The sequence below is a fragment of the Rana temporaria genome, chromosome 1, assembly GCF_905171775.1.
Source record: "Rana temporaria chromosome 1, aRanTem1.1, whole genome shotgun sequence".
NCBI classification, from domain to species: Eukaryota; Metazoa; Chordata; class Amphibia; order Anura; family Ranidae; genus Rana; species Rana temporaria.
In genome coordinates this window covers 349,827,303-349,843,661 of record NC_053489.1, presented here as the reverse complement: position 1 = coordinate 349,843,661, position 16,359 = coordinate 349,827,303, and the positions used below count along the sequence as shown (strand labels likewise).

General features: G+C 44.1%; 2 protein-coding genes across 2 annotated transcripts in view; one reads left to right on the top strand and one right to left on the bottom strand.

Moving 5' to 3' along the window:
• The window catches only part of SUGP1 (SURP and G-patch domain containing 1), a 73,980-nt gene extending 69,265 nt beyond the window's left edge, over positions 1 to 4,715 (bottom strand). Inside the window, exons 1-2 of the mRNA XM_040320624.1 lie at positions 4,613 to 4,715; positions 355 to 520 (exon numbers count right to left, since the gene is read on the bottom strand). Coding sequence (XP_040176558.1) covers positions 355 to 520; positions 4,613 to 4,634 — 188 coding nt within the window. The 5' untranslated portion in view covers positions 4,635 to 4,715. The remainder of the gene's footprint in view (positions 1 to 354; positions 521 to 4,612) is intronic.
• A 2,018-nt stretch (positions 4,716 to 6,733) lies between these two features.
• Positions 6,734 to 16,359, top strand: part of MAU2 (MAU2 sister chromatid cohesion factor) — a 55,656-nt gene continuing 46,030 nt past the window's right edge. Inside the window, exon 1 of the mRNA XM_040338027.1 lies at positions 6,734 to 6,774. Within this exon, the coding sequence (XP_040193961.1) occupies positions 6,734 to 6,774 (41 nt within the window). The remainder of the gene's footprint in view (positions 6,775 to 16,359) is intronic.

The following is a 16,359-nucleotide window of genomic DNA, read 5'->3' as shown; positions in this document are numbered from 1 at the left end:
CACAGTTTTTTGCCATTCAACCCTGTGTACTGAACGGAAAAAAAAAAAAAATAATCTGGAGGAGCTTGCGGTGCCAACCATGCAATGTTAGTACAGCGATCTCCCCGCTGTCCTATTGCGTTTTGACAGGGGACCACCCACTGCCAGAACACTCTAGTCATCGCTCACAGCCATTGGATGCCGGCTGCTGGTTTTCCAGCTGTACAAATGGGCCGAAAGTCAACCAGTAGCTGCCGAACCAACTATTTTAGGACGAATCTCAGTCCGTGTGTACCTAGCAGTAGGCAAGTCTGCAGCCCATATTTTAATTATAGACATCTACAGTACATAGTGTGAAAACACTTGGTTACTTACGCTGGGCCTTGAACTGGAGTACTTGGAATAACTTTTTGAGCTTGCTGTTTGATTTTGGCCTCAATCTCTCGCTTTTTCTTCTCTATAAGCTCCTCTTGGTACTGGATATAATCGCTTGGTTTCACAGGTTTCTGAGGAGCAGATCCAAACCGTCTTCCACCCAATCCTAAAAGAAAGTTTGAATACGTTTTTTTAGCCATCATATTACATAAGTTGTTTTAAAAGCCTCAACGGGAACTCAGCCAAACTTTGAAACTATAACACTTTTTAAACAATCTGGGCCAGATCCACGTAGCGCGGCGCTTTTTTAGGCAGGCGTAGCATATCGTAGTTACGCTACGCCGCCGCTACTTTGAGAGGCAAGTGCTGTATTCACAAAGCACTTGCCTCTAAAGTTACGGTGGCGTAGCGTAAATCTCCCGGTGTAAGGGCGCACAATTCAAATGTATGTGATGGGGGGGGGGGGGGGTTTATGTTAATACGTCTTGACCTGAATTACCTTTTTTTTTTTTAACGGCGCATGCTCGAAATTAACCCGCAACAAGCCAATGCTTACGACGTGAACGTCATTCTACGCAAAGCCCTATTCGCGAACGACTTACGCAAACTACGTAACATTTTCAAAATTCGATGCGGGAACGATGGCCATACTTAACATGGAGTACGCCTCATATAGCAGGGGTAACTATACGCCAAAAAAAGCCTTACGAAAACAACATAAAAAAAAGCGCCGGCCGGACATACGTTCGTGGATCGCCGTATCTAGCTAATTTGCATACTCGACGCGGAAATCGACGGAAACGCCACCTAGCGGCCAGCGTAAATATGCACCTTAGATCCAAAGACTAAGACGTACGCCAGTCGGATTTAGCCCAGCTTTAGGCGTATCTTGTTTTGTGGAGATACGCCGGAGCAAAGTAGATATTACGCGGCGTATCAATAGATACGCCAGCGTAACTTCTTTGTGGATCTGGCCCTCTATATTTGGGGGTACATAAATCAAGGGTCTATTTATTTTATACAATGATTTCATAGCGCACAGGTTTCTATATGTACCTTCTGTGTGGGCATATGATGCTGCAGAAAGCTCTTCAGGGGACTAATCTGAAGCCTGCAAGCTGTTTCTATAAACCATGCATCCTAAAGGACCATACACACTATTAGATTTCCTGCAGATTTTTGTCTGCAGATTTACCAAAACCATGTAGTGCAAGGGCCGGCCTGATTGCATGCAAATTGAGACTCTTAATGTTTGACCTCATATTATGTGGTTTTGGTAAATCTGAAGACAAAAATCTGCAGAAAATCTAATAGTGTAAATGGGGCTTAAGACTGAGAACACAAAGATGGATTTTAGTCAATCGCCTAATTATGGTACGCAAAGCAAGCTCATAGGAGATATTAGTTGTACGATGGCAGCACACACATGTGCATCCCTGTGTTGATAAAGAAACAGCCCTGTATGGGAGATTCATGTCTGCACCCCATGTGAATGGACCCTTAAACCCAAAAAGTTAATATATTGCAGCTTATCAATCTGTAAATGTGGTGGCTGCATTCTTTTACCCGATGACCCAGTCAGTAACACACCTCCTGTCCAAGAGTGTCTTCACTGTGGACGGAGGAGTAACGCAGACACCCGGAATTTCCAACAACAAATGTTCGATATGAGCTTTAGGTCGGAAATTCCGACCGTGTGTAGGCCCTGTCGGACATTTTCTGTCGGAATTTCCGACAACAAAAATTTGAGAGCTGGTTTTCAAATTTTCCGACAACAAAATCTGTTCTCGTAATTTCTGATCGTGTGTGGACAATTTACGGCGCACGAAAATTCCACGTATGCTCTGAATTAAGTACAAGACCGAAGTGCTCAGTCTGGTAAGACTAGCGTTCATAATGAAGACATTCGTCACGCTGTAACGGACTGAAAAGCATGAATCGTCTCTCACCAAACTTCTACTAACACGACTGATATTGAACTTCCCTTTAATAGTGCCGTCGTACGTGTTGTACGTGACCTGGTGATCTGAATTTCCGACAACATTTGTATATGTTTATACATTTTATAAAACATTGATTGAAAACAACATTTGTGCGACCGGGTGTATGCAAGACAAGTTTGAGCCAACATCCGTTGAAAAAAAAAATGGAATGTCCGATCGTCTGTACACGGCATAAGACCCCATACACACTATTAGATTCTCTGCAGATTTACCAAAACCATGTAGTGCAAGGGCCTGCCTGATTGTATACAAATTGAAACTCTTAATGTTTGACCTCATATTAGATGGTTTTGGTAAATCTGCAGAAAATCTAATCGTGTGTATGGGGCTTTAGACAGCAGGATTGTCAGTCTAGGGAGAGGTTAGTGTTAGATGTACTAACATTTAGATCGAATAAAAGTGGTACTAAATCCTCTTATCCTTCACAGCCAAAGAAGCTGTCATCTGGGTCTCGGTTTGATCTGCAGTTATTATGGTGCTACACAAATGATCAGCTATAAGACCAGCCATTTGATGGCTTGACAGTTCAGTTGAGAGCACAAGCTGCTGTGACAGTTATCATTTACAGCATGCTTTGAATGGAATTGTTCTGGGAAACTGTTAAATTGATGGGTTTACTTTCCATTTGAAGCTGAACTCCAACTAACACTTTTTTAAGCAGTTACATCAACGGTTAATTCCTTTTAGGATAGAGGGTTTTACATCAACGAATAGAAGCGGATGATTGCAAGAATTCCTGTCAGTGTTAAATTGATTGACTCAACCTCCTAACTGTCACTTTTGCTAGACAGCTTAATCTGTTCAAGAGGAGTTACGCCCCCCCCCCTGTAAAAAATAAAAAGTGAGCAGCTACAAACACTGCAGCTGCTGACTTTTAATATTGGGCCACTTACCTGTCCAGGGCTCCCGCCATGTCGGCACCTGAAGCCGATTTTTGGGTCGGCTCTGTGGTGGTGCTGCTGCTGCCACCAATTCGAGGTAAGAGAAACCGGCCGGTTCTATGCTGTCTCCTGGAAGTGGGGGAAGGGCACCTGTCAAAAACAGGTACCCGTTCCCTCTGCTTTAAAGAAAGTAGCAATATAGCAAGTGTACTGGCCAGATCACCAGGTGAAAATAAGGGGGGGGGGGGTAAAATAACGAAGCCAGCCATCACATATAAGAACTGGTACTGTGCAATAAAACAAATGTTGTTGTGTTTAACCGCTTGCTGGCCAGCCACCATTATACTGCGGCAGGTTGGCATGGCTGTGCAAATTCGCCATAGCTCTACGTCAGACGATTTAAGAGCAGTAGCAGCGCGTCACCGGCAGCCACGATGTCTGCCGCAGATTTACAGTCGCTCCACAGAGAGCCAGAACGGGGATCTGTCAATGTGAACAAAGCAGATCCCCGTTCTGACAAGGGAGTAGAGAGAGATTGTCTGTCCCTAGTGATCAGGAACAGTGTTCTCTCTCTATTGCCTGTCAGTACACTGCACCCAAGGTAAGAATCACTTAACCCTGTGGTATTAACCCCTTCCCTGCCAGGATCATTTATACAGTAATCAGTGGCTATTTTTTGCTCTGATCGCTGTATAAATGTCAATGGTTCAAAAAAAAAAAAGTGTCCAATCTATCCGCCGCAATCCTGCTATAGAATAAATATAATATAATATAATATATATATATATATATATATATATATATATATATATATATATTATAATAAAAGTGCCAAAAATATATCCCATGTTTTGTAGACGCTATAACTTTTGCTCAAACCAATCAATATACGCTTTTAGTGATTTTTTTTTTACCAAAAATGTGTAGAATACATATTGGCCTAAACAGATAAAAACCACAGCGGTGATCAAATACGACCAAAAGAAAGCCGTTTGTGGGGGGGGGGGGGGGGACATAAATTTTGTTTGGGTACAACGTCGCACGACCGTACAATTGTCCATTAAAGCGCCGCAATAAAATGGCCTGGTCATTAAGGGGGTAAATCCTTCCAGGGCTGAAGTGGTTAATAACACTGTAAAGAATAGCTGTAGTAGCTTCTTTGTAAAATGCCTGTGCCTACAATAACTGATTGCAATAGCAGAAACACACTGCAGACTGTGTGTCCTATGCTTGTGTGCCCAAGCAATGCTTTGTACAGTCATCTAATAATGGCGCCTGGAAACGTCTAGTCCCCTTAGGTACCCAGGACACTCAATCATAATATGCCCCGTGAGGGTACAGTGGCGCTCAAGCACAGGGATAACCCTCTAATACCTGCACCCTTCCAGACATCCATCTTGCTCGTTTCCCGATCGGCAGCCCTCCTAGAGCATCATAACATCACAGCCGTTTCCGGTTCCGGGGCATGCCGGTAGTCGTAGTCCGGGGAACGGTGCTGCCGCTGCTGGTTGCATTGTTTCCTAGCAGTTTGTGGTCGGACGGTTTCTTCGTGCTTCAGAAATAACGGCACTTAATTATTTATAAGAAATAGCCAACAATAAGAAGTTTCCATATAATTGAGGGCAATACATAATAAACACAGGACTAGCAGTGTTGTATATTGCATCCTGCATAGTTTGTAAATTGCACTGATTTCTAAGGACAGTCCCATGGAGCCTTGTCAGCTCATCCTAAAGTAGCCATGCATGTATCTATTTGGTAATCTAGGTACGAGCGATTCCAAATAAGCGATTCATCATCAATTCAAAAAGGCTCCGTTCAGACCTTTGCAACCAACGTTGTGCGTCTAGGCAGCCCATTCATTTCAGTAGGGTATTCTATCCACAGAAATGTGGTAAAATTGCGCCGAATGAAATCGCATGGTGCTGTACACATATAGAAACGCAAAAGGTTTGCCAGCTGATGCACGAGGGTGCCGTTAAAGGAGAAGTACAGTCTGAGCTCGTTTGGCCGTACTGCACCTATGGATCATGGGAGTGCGGTTCCTTCTGCACTCCTCTGTCCCATTTTTAGCAGAGAGCGCGATGAAGTCCACTCCCTGCTGAAGTCACAGAAGTTGGTCCAGGCTCGTGTGTCATCACGACCATAGATTTGGCATCCGCCCTGAGACCCCTGGACTGACACCCAGGGGCAGATCCTCAAAGAAATTACGCCGGCGTATCTGTTGATACGCCGCGTAATTTCAAATTTTGCGCGTCGTATCTTTGTTTTGGTATCCACCAAACAAGATACAACGGCATCTGTGTTAGATCCGACAGGCGTACGCCTTAGTACGCCGTCGGATCTAAGATGCAATTTTCCGGCGGCCGCTGGGTGGCGTTCACGTCGTAATCCGCGGCGAGTATGCAAATTAGCTATTTCGATCCACGAACGTACGAGCGGCCGTCGCATTCTTTTACGTCGTTTCCGTTCGGCTTTTTCCGGTGTATAGTTAAAGCTGCTATCTGGTGGCGTACTCAATGTTAAGTATGGCCGTCGTTCCCGCGTATAATTTTGAACATTTTTCTTCGTTTGCGTAAGTCGTCCGTGAATGGGGCTGGACGCCATTTACGTTCACGCCGAAACCAATGACGTCCTTGCGACGTCATTTGGAGCAATGCACCCTGTGAGTTTTGACGGACGGGGCATGCCCAGTTCGTTCGGCGCGGGGACGCGCTTCATTTAAATGAAACACGCCCCCTACTCGCCGCATTTGAATTACGCGCCCTTACGCCACGAGAGATACACTACGCCACACTTACAGCGCAAATTCTTTCTGGAATCAAACCAAAGCCAGGTAAGTTACGGCGGCGTAGCGTATCACAGATACGCTGCGCCGGTGCAGATCTTTGTGAATCTGACCCCCAGTGTTTCTTTGAGAAATGCCCTCAGTCTAAAAATGCCTCTGGTGGGTCTGTGCAGTACGCAACGTCACTCCAGCTGATATGTTTATAAGCTGGCGTGATGTCAACAAGGCGCATGAGCAGATTTTTGGAGGCAGTATCCAACGATCTGCTAAGCCCCGAGAGAGAATGTAATTGTCAGATTCTGCCTGACTGTGGTGGGGCGGATTTTGGCTGTATTGAATGGCGGGTTTTCTGTCAGTTGCACGGCGGCTTGAGTGTGTTAAACGTCGGGTTTTGGCTGTGTCTAAAAGCAGTGTTAAAGTGGTTGTAAACCCTTTACTACCACTTTTACCTACAGGTAAAACCTATAATAAGGCTTACCTGTAGGTAACGTGAATATCTCCTAAACTTGCACCGTTTAGGAGATATTCACTATGTCTGCGTGTGCCAATGACATGGGCACATGCGCACTGAAAAAACGTCTCGCTTATGTCGTTTCTTCAGTAGCTGTGCCATGACCGGCGGGACACATGTGCGGGAGTGACGTCATTGCGGCTCCGGCCATTTTACAGCACCGGAGCTGCAAACCCATAAGTAACTCTGGTGGTGGATGACTCGGAGGCCGACACTGATCCAGGGCATCGTTCTAAGGTGAGTATTTCATAAAGAGCTAGTATGCGATGCATACTAGCTCATTATGCCTTTGTCTTGCAGGGTTTGGGGCTGTTCTTTTTTCCAGGTTTACAACTTCTTTAAAACACACACAAAACACATCCTTCAACACACCCACAACCCACTCCGCAATAGCAAGGCAGAATCTGACAATCACATTCTCCCTCGGCGCTAAGCAGATTGTAGAAAAATGCCTCAGCCGATCTGCGAATGCGCCATGTTGACATCACGCCAACTGATCAACATATCAGCTGAAGTGACGTTGCGTACTGCATGTGCAGACCCATCTGAGGCATTTCTCAATAGAACATCAGCTCAGCCTCTCAGAGCCTGAGCCAGCCGCTCCCGCCCCCTCCACAGCTCAGCACTCCAATGAGTGAGGAGGGAGCAGAGCAGAGAGCTGTTGACTGTCAGGCAGCAGCTCTCTGCTCACAGAGCTGTTAGAAGCGAGCAATCAGCGGTGTTCAATCGCCCGGTTCTCAGTGCAGAGGCAGCGGGGGACAGATGCCACCTAGGTAAGTATGAATCCCAAAAAAAAAAAATTCCCATACTTCTCTTTTAAGAATAAATAGTACCCCTCCGCACATCTCTTGCTTGTCTGATCACCAGTGTAAAGCCTCATACACACAATCGGATTATCAGATGGCAATTGTGTGATGACGGGCTGATGTCGGAAAATCTGACCGTTTGTATGCTCTATCGGACAATTGTTGTCAGATTTTCCGCCAAACAAATGTGGGATAGCATGCTTTAAAATTGTCCGCCAACAAATGTGTGTTGTCGGTTTATCCGATCGCGTGTACACAAATCCTTCGGACAAAACTCCAAAGTACAAACACGCATGCTTAGAAGCAATGCTCACCATAACACAATATTAGCAGAAGTTGCCCAAAGGGTGGCGCTAAAGAGCTGAAAACCCATGTCGTTTTGTGTTTGTTGGCCGACAATTCTTTGCCGTTTGTATGCAATACAAGTTCCTGGCCAACGCTCTTCGGACAAAAGTGCTACGATTTGTACGAGGAAAATCTGATCGTGTGTATGGGGCTTAAGAAGCAATCTTCCCACTGACAGTAGTCCCATTCAGCCTAGTTAGCTCATCTTAAGGTAGTCATGCATGTAATGCATTTGTTGTCTTTTTTAGGTTTTATCTTTCTTTCCCTTATTTTCACCTGGTGAGACAGCTAGTAAGTTCTTCCAAAAGAACAAGGAGGGTAATCCACAAAAGGGATACGCCGGCGTATCTACTGATACGCCGTCGTATCCCTGTTTCTATCTTTGGAACTGATCCACAGAATCAGTTTCCAAGAGATAGACAGAAGATCCGACATGTGTAATTGAATTACACTGTCGGATCTTAAGGATGCAATTCTAGGCCGGCCGCTAGGTGGCGAGGCCATTGCGGCCAGCCTAGAATATGCAAATGAACACTTACGGCGATCCACGAACGTTCCGACGGGCCCGTTGCGCTAATTCTACGTCGTTTACGTCGAGTTACGCCGTGTAAAAATAGTCCTATTTGACTAAGCCCTATTAAGTATGGCCGTTGTTCCCGCGTCGAAAATTCAAACTCTACGTCGTTTGCGTAAGACTCCGTGAATGGCGCTGGACGCCATTTACGTTACCGTCTAAGCAAATGACGTCGGAGCGACGTCTGTTAGCGCAATGCACGTCGGGTAAGTTACCCGACGGAGCATGCGCAGTACGTCCGGCGCGGGAGCGCGCCTAATTTAAATGGGACTCGCCCATTTGAATTGGCCCGCCTTGCGCCGGACGGATTTAAGTTACACCGCCGCAAATTTCCAGGTAAGTGCTTTGTGGATCGGCACCTAACTTGGCAACTTTGCGGCAGTGTAACTTAAATGGAAAAATTTACGTTGCGCTGGCTGGCTGTGGATCTGGCCCAAGCTCTCTTGCAGATGTATCAGTTAAAGGGCTGAGGCAAACCATTTAACACGTACCGAGGGGCTTACCATGATCAGCTTTTATTTACCTATATAAAATCTTTATCCCAAAAGGAACACAACTGTTGCTATAACAACTGCTTAGAAAGTGTGAGCTGGAGTTTGGCTTTGGTTTGTTAGTGTATTTTAATCTGCTTAAATGCTGCTGTCTAAAGGTGCCCCCGTTCTCCTTATGCCAGAGTGGGGGGCACTCTAATACAGGAGGTGTGTTACTGGCCAGATTATCAGTTGACAAACAGAGGGAAAAAGCCTAAAAAAGAAAACAAATGCAGCCACCACATCTAATGATTAGTAAGCTACAATAGATTACATTTTCAGGGTCTGGGTTTAACAAATCACAGTGTCCTGGTTCACCGTTTTAGGTCCAATTTATTACTTTTCTTTGCATTCAGTCCTGCAGCGCATTGCATGGTAAGTACAATGCACAGGCTTCTTTCTGCAGACCCCATCTAGCCTAATAACTTTCTGTTATGGGGATAGATGGATAAAATCAATGAACTACAATGAAGTGCAGAGATGTCACAGCTCTATTGAGATCACGCGTCTGCGACACATGGGACTTGAATTCTTTTATTTATGGATCCTTGAAAATGGATCGGAGAATAGATAAAACAGCTGTGTGGGCGGAGTCACACAGAACCACACCAAGTTCAAAACGAAACCCTTGGGGGAAAGACACCCATGAATGATGTATATCGGGGACAGTTTTGGGGTGGGGGCTGGGCTTTAGGAGAAACATGGAATGAAAAGTAGAGAATACTTTTTAGCAAGGCTTCAGTATGCTTTTAACAAGGTGTGTGTGTGTGTGTGTGTGTGTTTTGGGGGTGATAGAAGCAAAAAATTATTTATTTGTCAGATGAAACAGCTTATTTTTTGTATTTAGGCTGGAATTAATAAAGTATTCAGAACATGCATTTGTGTACATCGTTGCCCAGAGTTCAGCTTAAGGTCTTGGTTTACATATATGCGAATTGGATGTGTTTTCAACCGAATCCACTTTGCATAACATGTGAACTGGATCAGCTTTCAATGGAGCCGGTTCACACATATTTGGGGTGGCCACGGTCCATTTTTAAAAAGAGCCCTGTGTGATTTTGGGTCCAGTTTAGGTGCAAATATAAGCAAAAATTTGCACTTGAACCGATGAACAAAACCGCACCGGGCTTTGGACTGCAAACTGCAGCCAGACATGTGTTAACCTAGCCTAATGCCGCGTACACACGGGTTGTAAAAAATTACATTTTTAAGGGTCTAGAAAAAACTATTTTTTTTTCAACCCAATCATTAAAACGGCCTTGCCTACCCATAATCGTGAAAAAAAAATGCTCTAGCAGAGCACAGTGATGTACGGTGTACGCCGCCTGCACTGTATTAGCAACTGTACAATGGCTGCACTGTATTGTATACTATGTACACCACCAGAAGTATAGTAGAAACTGTACACACTGTATTAGATACTGTGTACACCGACTTTTCAGTCTGTTACAGCGTGATGAATGTGCTTACTCCATTACGAACGATAGTTTTACCAGAACGAGCGCTCCCATCTCATAACTTGCTTCTGAGCATGCACGTTTTTTTTCGACGTAAAAAACGACAACGTTAAAAACGACGTGAAAAATTAGAGCATGTTCAAAATTTTTAAAGCCCATTTTTTACATCGTGAAAAATGCTCTGGAGCCCACACACCATCGTTTTTAATGACATTAAAAAAAACGTAATTTTTTATAATTTTTTACAACCCGAAAAGGCTTCATGCACAATAGCATTAATTTTAAGCGCTAGGTGCTATTATGAGCATTTTTTTTCTGCTCCTAGTGTTATCCTATGTGTTCATGCACATGCATTTTTCAAGCTTCAGCATTTAGGAGCAGAGAAATATATATATATAATTATTATAAAAAAAAAATCTTACCTATTTTAAAGTACAAAGGTGTACTTCTGTCCTAACCTTGCCACAGCGAGGTAAGTAATTTCCTCTTCTGCCTTGAGCCATTCAGAAAGCACCATGCGACTCACCCTTGCACAGTAGGAAACTGTGAAGCCCAAAGACTCTACTGATAGTTTCCCTTATTTGCAATGGCGGCTCCTGTACCTGAGCCCATGAACAAATCGACTTCTGCGGGTCGACATTGTGGGACAGCTGGACACGTAAGTGACCTTATTAAAAGTCAGCAGCTACAGTATTTGTAGCTGCTGACTTTTACAAACAAAAATGTTGAGGCTGGAACTCCATGTTAAAGTGTGTCTATGGTCAAAATGTAAAATTATATATTAATTTCCACATTGTATTTCTATTATTTCTAGCCTATTCCTAGATGATCCCCACACATTTACTTCCTTGATGTAAGGTCATCTGTGGCCAGGTGACAAGTGCACCCTGTGGGGGTCAGGGATGCACCACAGGGTAGTGAACCCTATAGCCGACTGCTGCGATCAAAGAGGAAGCGTGAACCCAAGATCGCCCAGGGCGCGGAGTCTAAGACCCAGCTTTGTGTTCACCAGAGCCTCTAGTGGTGAGGATGGCCTTCGCCGCAGCTGGATCCAGGTCGCGACCCCTGGGATCCCCTAGGTCACGCTCCGCAGAGAGAGAGGGGAAGCAGCAGGCAGGACAAACGGTAGTGATGGGTAAGCCAAGGTCAGGGCAACAGGCAGACTAGGGTAACCGAGGGACAGGAAAAAGGTCAAGGGCACAGGCAAACAGGAGAAGTCAGGGACGAGCCAAAAACGGTACACAGGAAGGTAAACGTAGCACACTGCAGACAGGAACTTGAGCAACCAACACTGTTGAACAGCAAAGCAGACTAGCAGTGCAGTGGTTAATATAGGCTTCCTGGGATGGCCTAGGGTGGAGCAATACAGGAAGGTGATCAAAGACAGTCAGAAGGAGGGTCAGGCCTCTAATGGACACATGGAGATCAGGTAAGCTGGCAGACTTTATTGCATATCCATGACACTTGAATTCTGTGACACGTATCCACTATGCCCTGTGAGTAGGAACTTCTGTGTCACACATTTCACAGAGCCTGCCTTCTGAACTACAGAGGTGCTTAGAGGAGTTTCAGGAGACGTAGTAAGTACAGGAGTCACTGCTTGAAGGTAGCAAGTTACTATGGGATATGTAGTCTTTAGAAATTGAAAGTTAAAAGCAGAGGAGAAGCTGAAAAGCATGAAGAGTATGCGGTAAGTTGTGGAAAAGGTTAGCCAGCAGACTAACTCTCAATATGAAAGGAGATTTTTGTAAGTAATTTCAAATTTGATTATCAAAAATTACTTCTCTTTTTATTGGTATTACAATGCTGATGTTATATAATGAACGTGTAACTATACTGTGATTCCCTTTTAAAGCAGAAAAAAACCCTGCTCCCCTTTACAGCCAGGAAAGCTGCCATTTCAGCCTCTGTTTAATCTGCAGTTACCATGGTTACCATGGTGCTTCACAAGTGATCATTTATGACCCCAGCCATTTGATGGATTGACAGTTTGGTTAAGAGCAAAAGCAGCAGTGACAGTTATCATTCATGGCATGCCTTGAAATGTATTTGTTTTAAAAAAAACATTCTGTTTGTATTCACATTGATTTGGATAGAGAAATAAACAGTTTAGATTTAGCAGAAAATCAAATGGCTGTAAATTGAATTTTAAATGAGAGTGTGTAACAAAAGACGATTATAAATTCAAACATTGTACTGTATTTCAAATCCTCTCAAACTGTCAATGCATGTCAAAAGCAAAACAAAAAACATACCATGGGCTATTGTACATGTAACTACATTATGCTAATTTACTTTATTGCCGAGTTTGCTTACAATCCTCCATACAAGTCATGTGGATGCATCTCAGAAACGTCTTTAAGATTTGGTTCATACAGGGACGACCTGTTCTGTACAATGGAACTGTTCTAATAGGAGTGACTCAAGTCGTTTCGGCTCCTGTACTACTTTGGGGCGACTTTAGAGTGGCTTGCATTGACTTCTATACAGAAATCGTTTTGCAAGCCACGCTAAAGTCGCGCTATATGGGGCGGCTTCAGAGTCTGGCGACTGTGTGAACCGGCACTCAAAGGCAAGCCGTTATTTGTGACTTGCTTTATAGTCTGAAGATTATGTATGATTAGGCCCAACTTCAGTTTAAAAAAAAACACAATTGTCCAGTACTGGTAGCAATTACAAAAATGAGCTTTTGCTGCAGAACTGCTGCACAGAACAGCAGTTACATGTCAATGTATAAGCCCCATTCTGAACACTAGGGATGCGAACAGGCAAAACATTTGTGTGAACACTCGTACAACATTAAAGCGGGAGTTCACCCGAAAATCAACTTTCTGCATTTAGATCCAGCATACTGCTGACATCTGCAGTATGCTGGTCTTTTTTTTTTTCTTTTGTACTTATCGTTTTAGCAGTATTTCTTCTATGGCTCCGAGCGGGGATTACTTCCTGGTATAGGCGTTCCCGAAGACAAGCAAGTTGATTGACAGCCTTCGATAGCGCGTCACGGCTTCCGAAAATCCACACGAGTGACACTCGTCAATTTACGGCGCCTGCGCAGTCAGCTCTACACGGCAGGCGCAGGCGCCGTAAACAGCCAAGTGTCACCTCAGCTATTTTCGGAAGCCGTGACGCGCTATCGAAGGCCGTCAATCAACTTGCTTGCCTTCGGGAACGCCCATTCCCCGCAGGATTGCCCGCTCGGAGCCATAGAAGAAATACTGCTAAAACGATAAGTACCAAAAAAAAAAGACCAGCATACTGCAGATGTTAGCAGTATGCTGGATCTAACTGCAGAAAGTTGATTTTTGGGTGAACTCCCGCTTTAAAGTCTATAGGACGCAAATGTGAAAAATCAAAAGTGGTAATTTTAAAGGCTTATATGCAAGTTATTGCCATAAAAAGTGTTTGGGGAACCGGGTCCTGCCCCAGGGGACATGATATCAATGAAAAAAAAACGTTTTTAAAACTACTGTTTTTTAGTGAGCAGTGATTTTAATAATGCTTAAAGTGAAACAATAAACATTGAATATTCCTTTAAATATCATGCCTGGGGGGTGTTCTTAGTATGACTGTAAAGTAGCGCATCTTTCCCATGTTTATAACAGTGCCACATTAAAATTACATTTCTAAAGGAAAAAATGTCTATTAAAACTGCTTGCTAAATTAAGCCAACCTTTTTTTTTTTTTCTTTTGTTTTTTTTTCTCTTCTCTCTTTTTGCCATTAATCTAATTCATTAAGTCCCCACATTGCTGCATTGTGCTACCTGATAGCCTTTCATACAAATCATTACCTATTTCTCTGCCTATCGAATAACTGCTATGCATATTCTTCACAGATGCTCACTGCTCTTGTATGTATTTTTGTACTTCTTGCCAATTCGAGTTTAAACTGTATTGAGACTTATTTTTTCAATAAACCGTTTGTAAACAAAAAAATAAAACTGCTTGCAGCTATAATGTATTGTCGGATCCCGGGAATATAAATATAAATACCAAAATACGAAAAAAAACATAGCCTGGATGTCCTCCCAAAATCCATACCAGGCCCTTCAGGTCTGGTATGGAAATTAAGGGGAACCCTGCATCAATTATTAAAAAAAATGGCGTGGGGGTCCCCCAGGAACTATATACTCGGAACAGCAGTATACTGTATATACTAAACAGCCTGCCCTATATACTCTGTAAAAAAACTGGGCCTTAAGTGTTGGTGGTACCAGAACACTGTAAGCCCTCGCAGTTACTCTTGTTGGGGGCAGGAACGGGCCCCGCTGTGAAATATTATATCAAAAATTGTAATTACATGGCCCTGTTAAACAGGGGAAGAAAAGTTGGGCCTTGGGTGGTGGTGGTGCCACAACACTGTAACCCCTTAACAGATACCTTGTTGGTGTTATAATATGTTGGCCGATTTATGTGGGATATTATATTATTATATATATGTATAAGTCCAAAATTGACTAGGCCAGATTTCAGTTGACATTTGGTATCTGTAATCTAATTGCACACATCAAAAGTGGCTTGTTGATGTCAATATGCAAGAATCCAGGATGATTCTATTTTACACATCAAACCTTTACTCAGGCCACATTTGGTATCTGTAATATAATTACACATATCAAAAGAGACTTGTTGATGTTATTATGCAAGAATGCAAATTAGGGTATGTGATGACTGCAGCCGTCTCCGGGTCAGGGGTCGTTATCTGTCACTCTGAGAGACACAATGTAGATCAAAGATGGCCAATCGAATTGCTCAGCCATTCAGCGGATAGGCAATATAAGCTGGCACTCAGTCTTGTCTAGTTATATTCTCTATGGATATGAAGGCACAGGTCAAGGAAAAGATGGGACTCTAAAGCTACTATTCGTTAACAGGTCTGTATCTCAATTGCATATTGAGCAAGTGGTTCATCCTCAAGATCCAGTAACCCAGTGAAAGCTCAGTTAGAAAGGTCTCCGAGTCTGCTCTTGACTCTAGATATTCCTGCACCACATAATGCAGACGCTGGCCTGGGGACTGAAAAATTGTTTAAAGGCATCGGTCAGCCGGCCACCTTCTCCACCGTTCTTCCACTGACTGAACGAAGCCTCAGCAACATGTTGTCCAGCACCAGGAAATGGTAACCTCCCAGGGTCTGGAAATATGTTGCACAAACCTTTCTTCAAGACCTCCTAAAGACATTTCATCCTCTGCTCCCTCTGCGAAGGCAGGATGAGTTCTGCAACCTTACCCTTGTAACGTGGATCAAGAAGGGTTGCCAGCCAGTAATTATCCCTCTCCTTGATACCACGTATCCTTTCATAGGCTTTGCAAAATCTGGGAGGCCATGCAGCATAAGTTTGCAGAGGCATTTGGTTCTGAGTCCTCTGGGTCACTAAGGATCACATTATCCCAGCCACGTACAACTCCTTGGGTTTCTGGGGACTGAAAACCATCCCTTGAAGACTGCTGTTGAGTGTTATCCTCTACATTCATGCTGACACAATCCTCCTCCTCTTCTTCTTGTGTGTTTGGTGGGCCCGCAGGAATGCTATCTGAATAAAGGGAACCTTGAGAGGAAAGGAAGTCCTCATCTTCCAGGAAGCGAGTGCTCCAACAGGAAGACTAAAGGGACAGTTTCACTGATGCATGCATTGTTGCTGCTCACCATCCTTGTGGCTCCTCAAATGGTGACAGGACAGTGCATGCATCCTTGATCAGTAGCCACGGGCGTGGCAAAAAGAAGCCAAGCTCCACTGACCCTGTCCTGGTGCCATACTCACACAGGTACTCATTGATGTCCCTCTGCTGTGTGTAAAGCCGCTGCAGCATTGCCAACGCTGAGTTCCACCTGGTGGGCATGTCACAAATGAGGCTGTTGGTGGGCAGGTTGCATTCCCTTTGAATGTCATCCAGCCGAGCACTAGCATTGTATGACTGGCGGAAATTACCACAGACTTTTCTGGCCTGTTTAGGAAATCTTGTAGGCCTGGGTACCTACTCAAGAACCGCTTCACCACCAAATTCAGGATGTGTGCCAAACATGGAACATGGGTTAAGAGAGGGCGGAGAGGTTGGAGCCATTGTTGGAGGGCGGAGAGGTTGGTGCCATTGTTGCATACAACCATTCC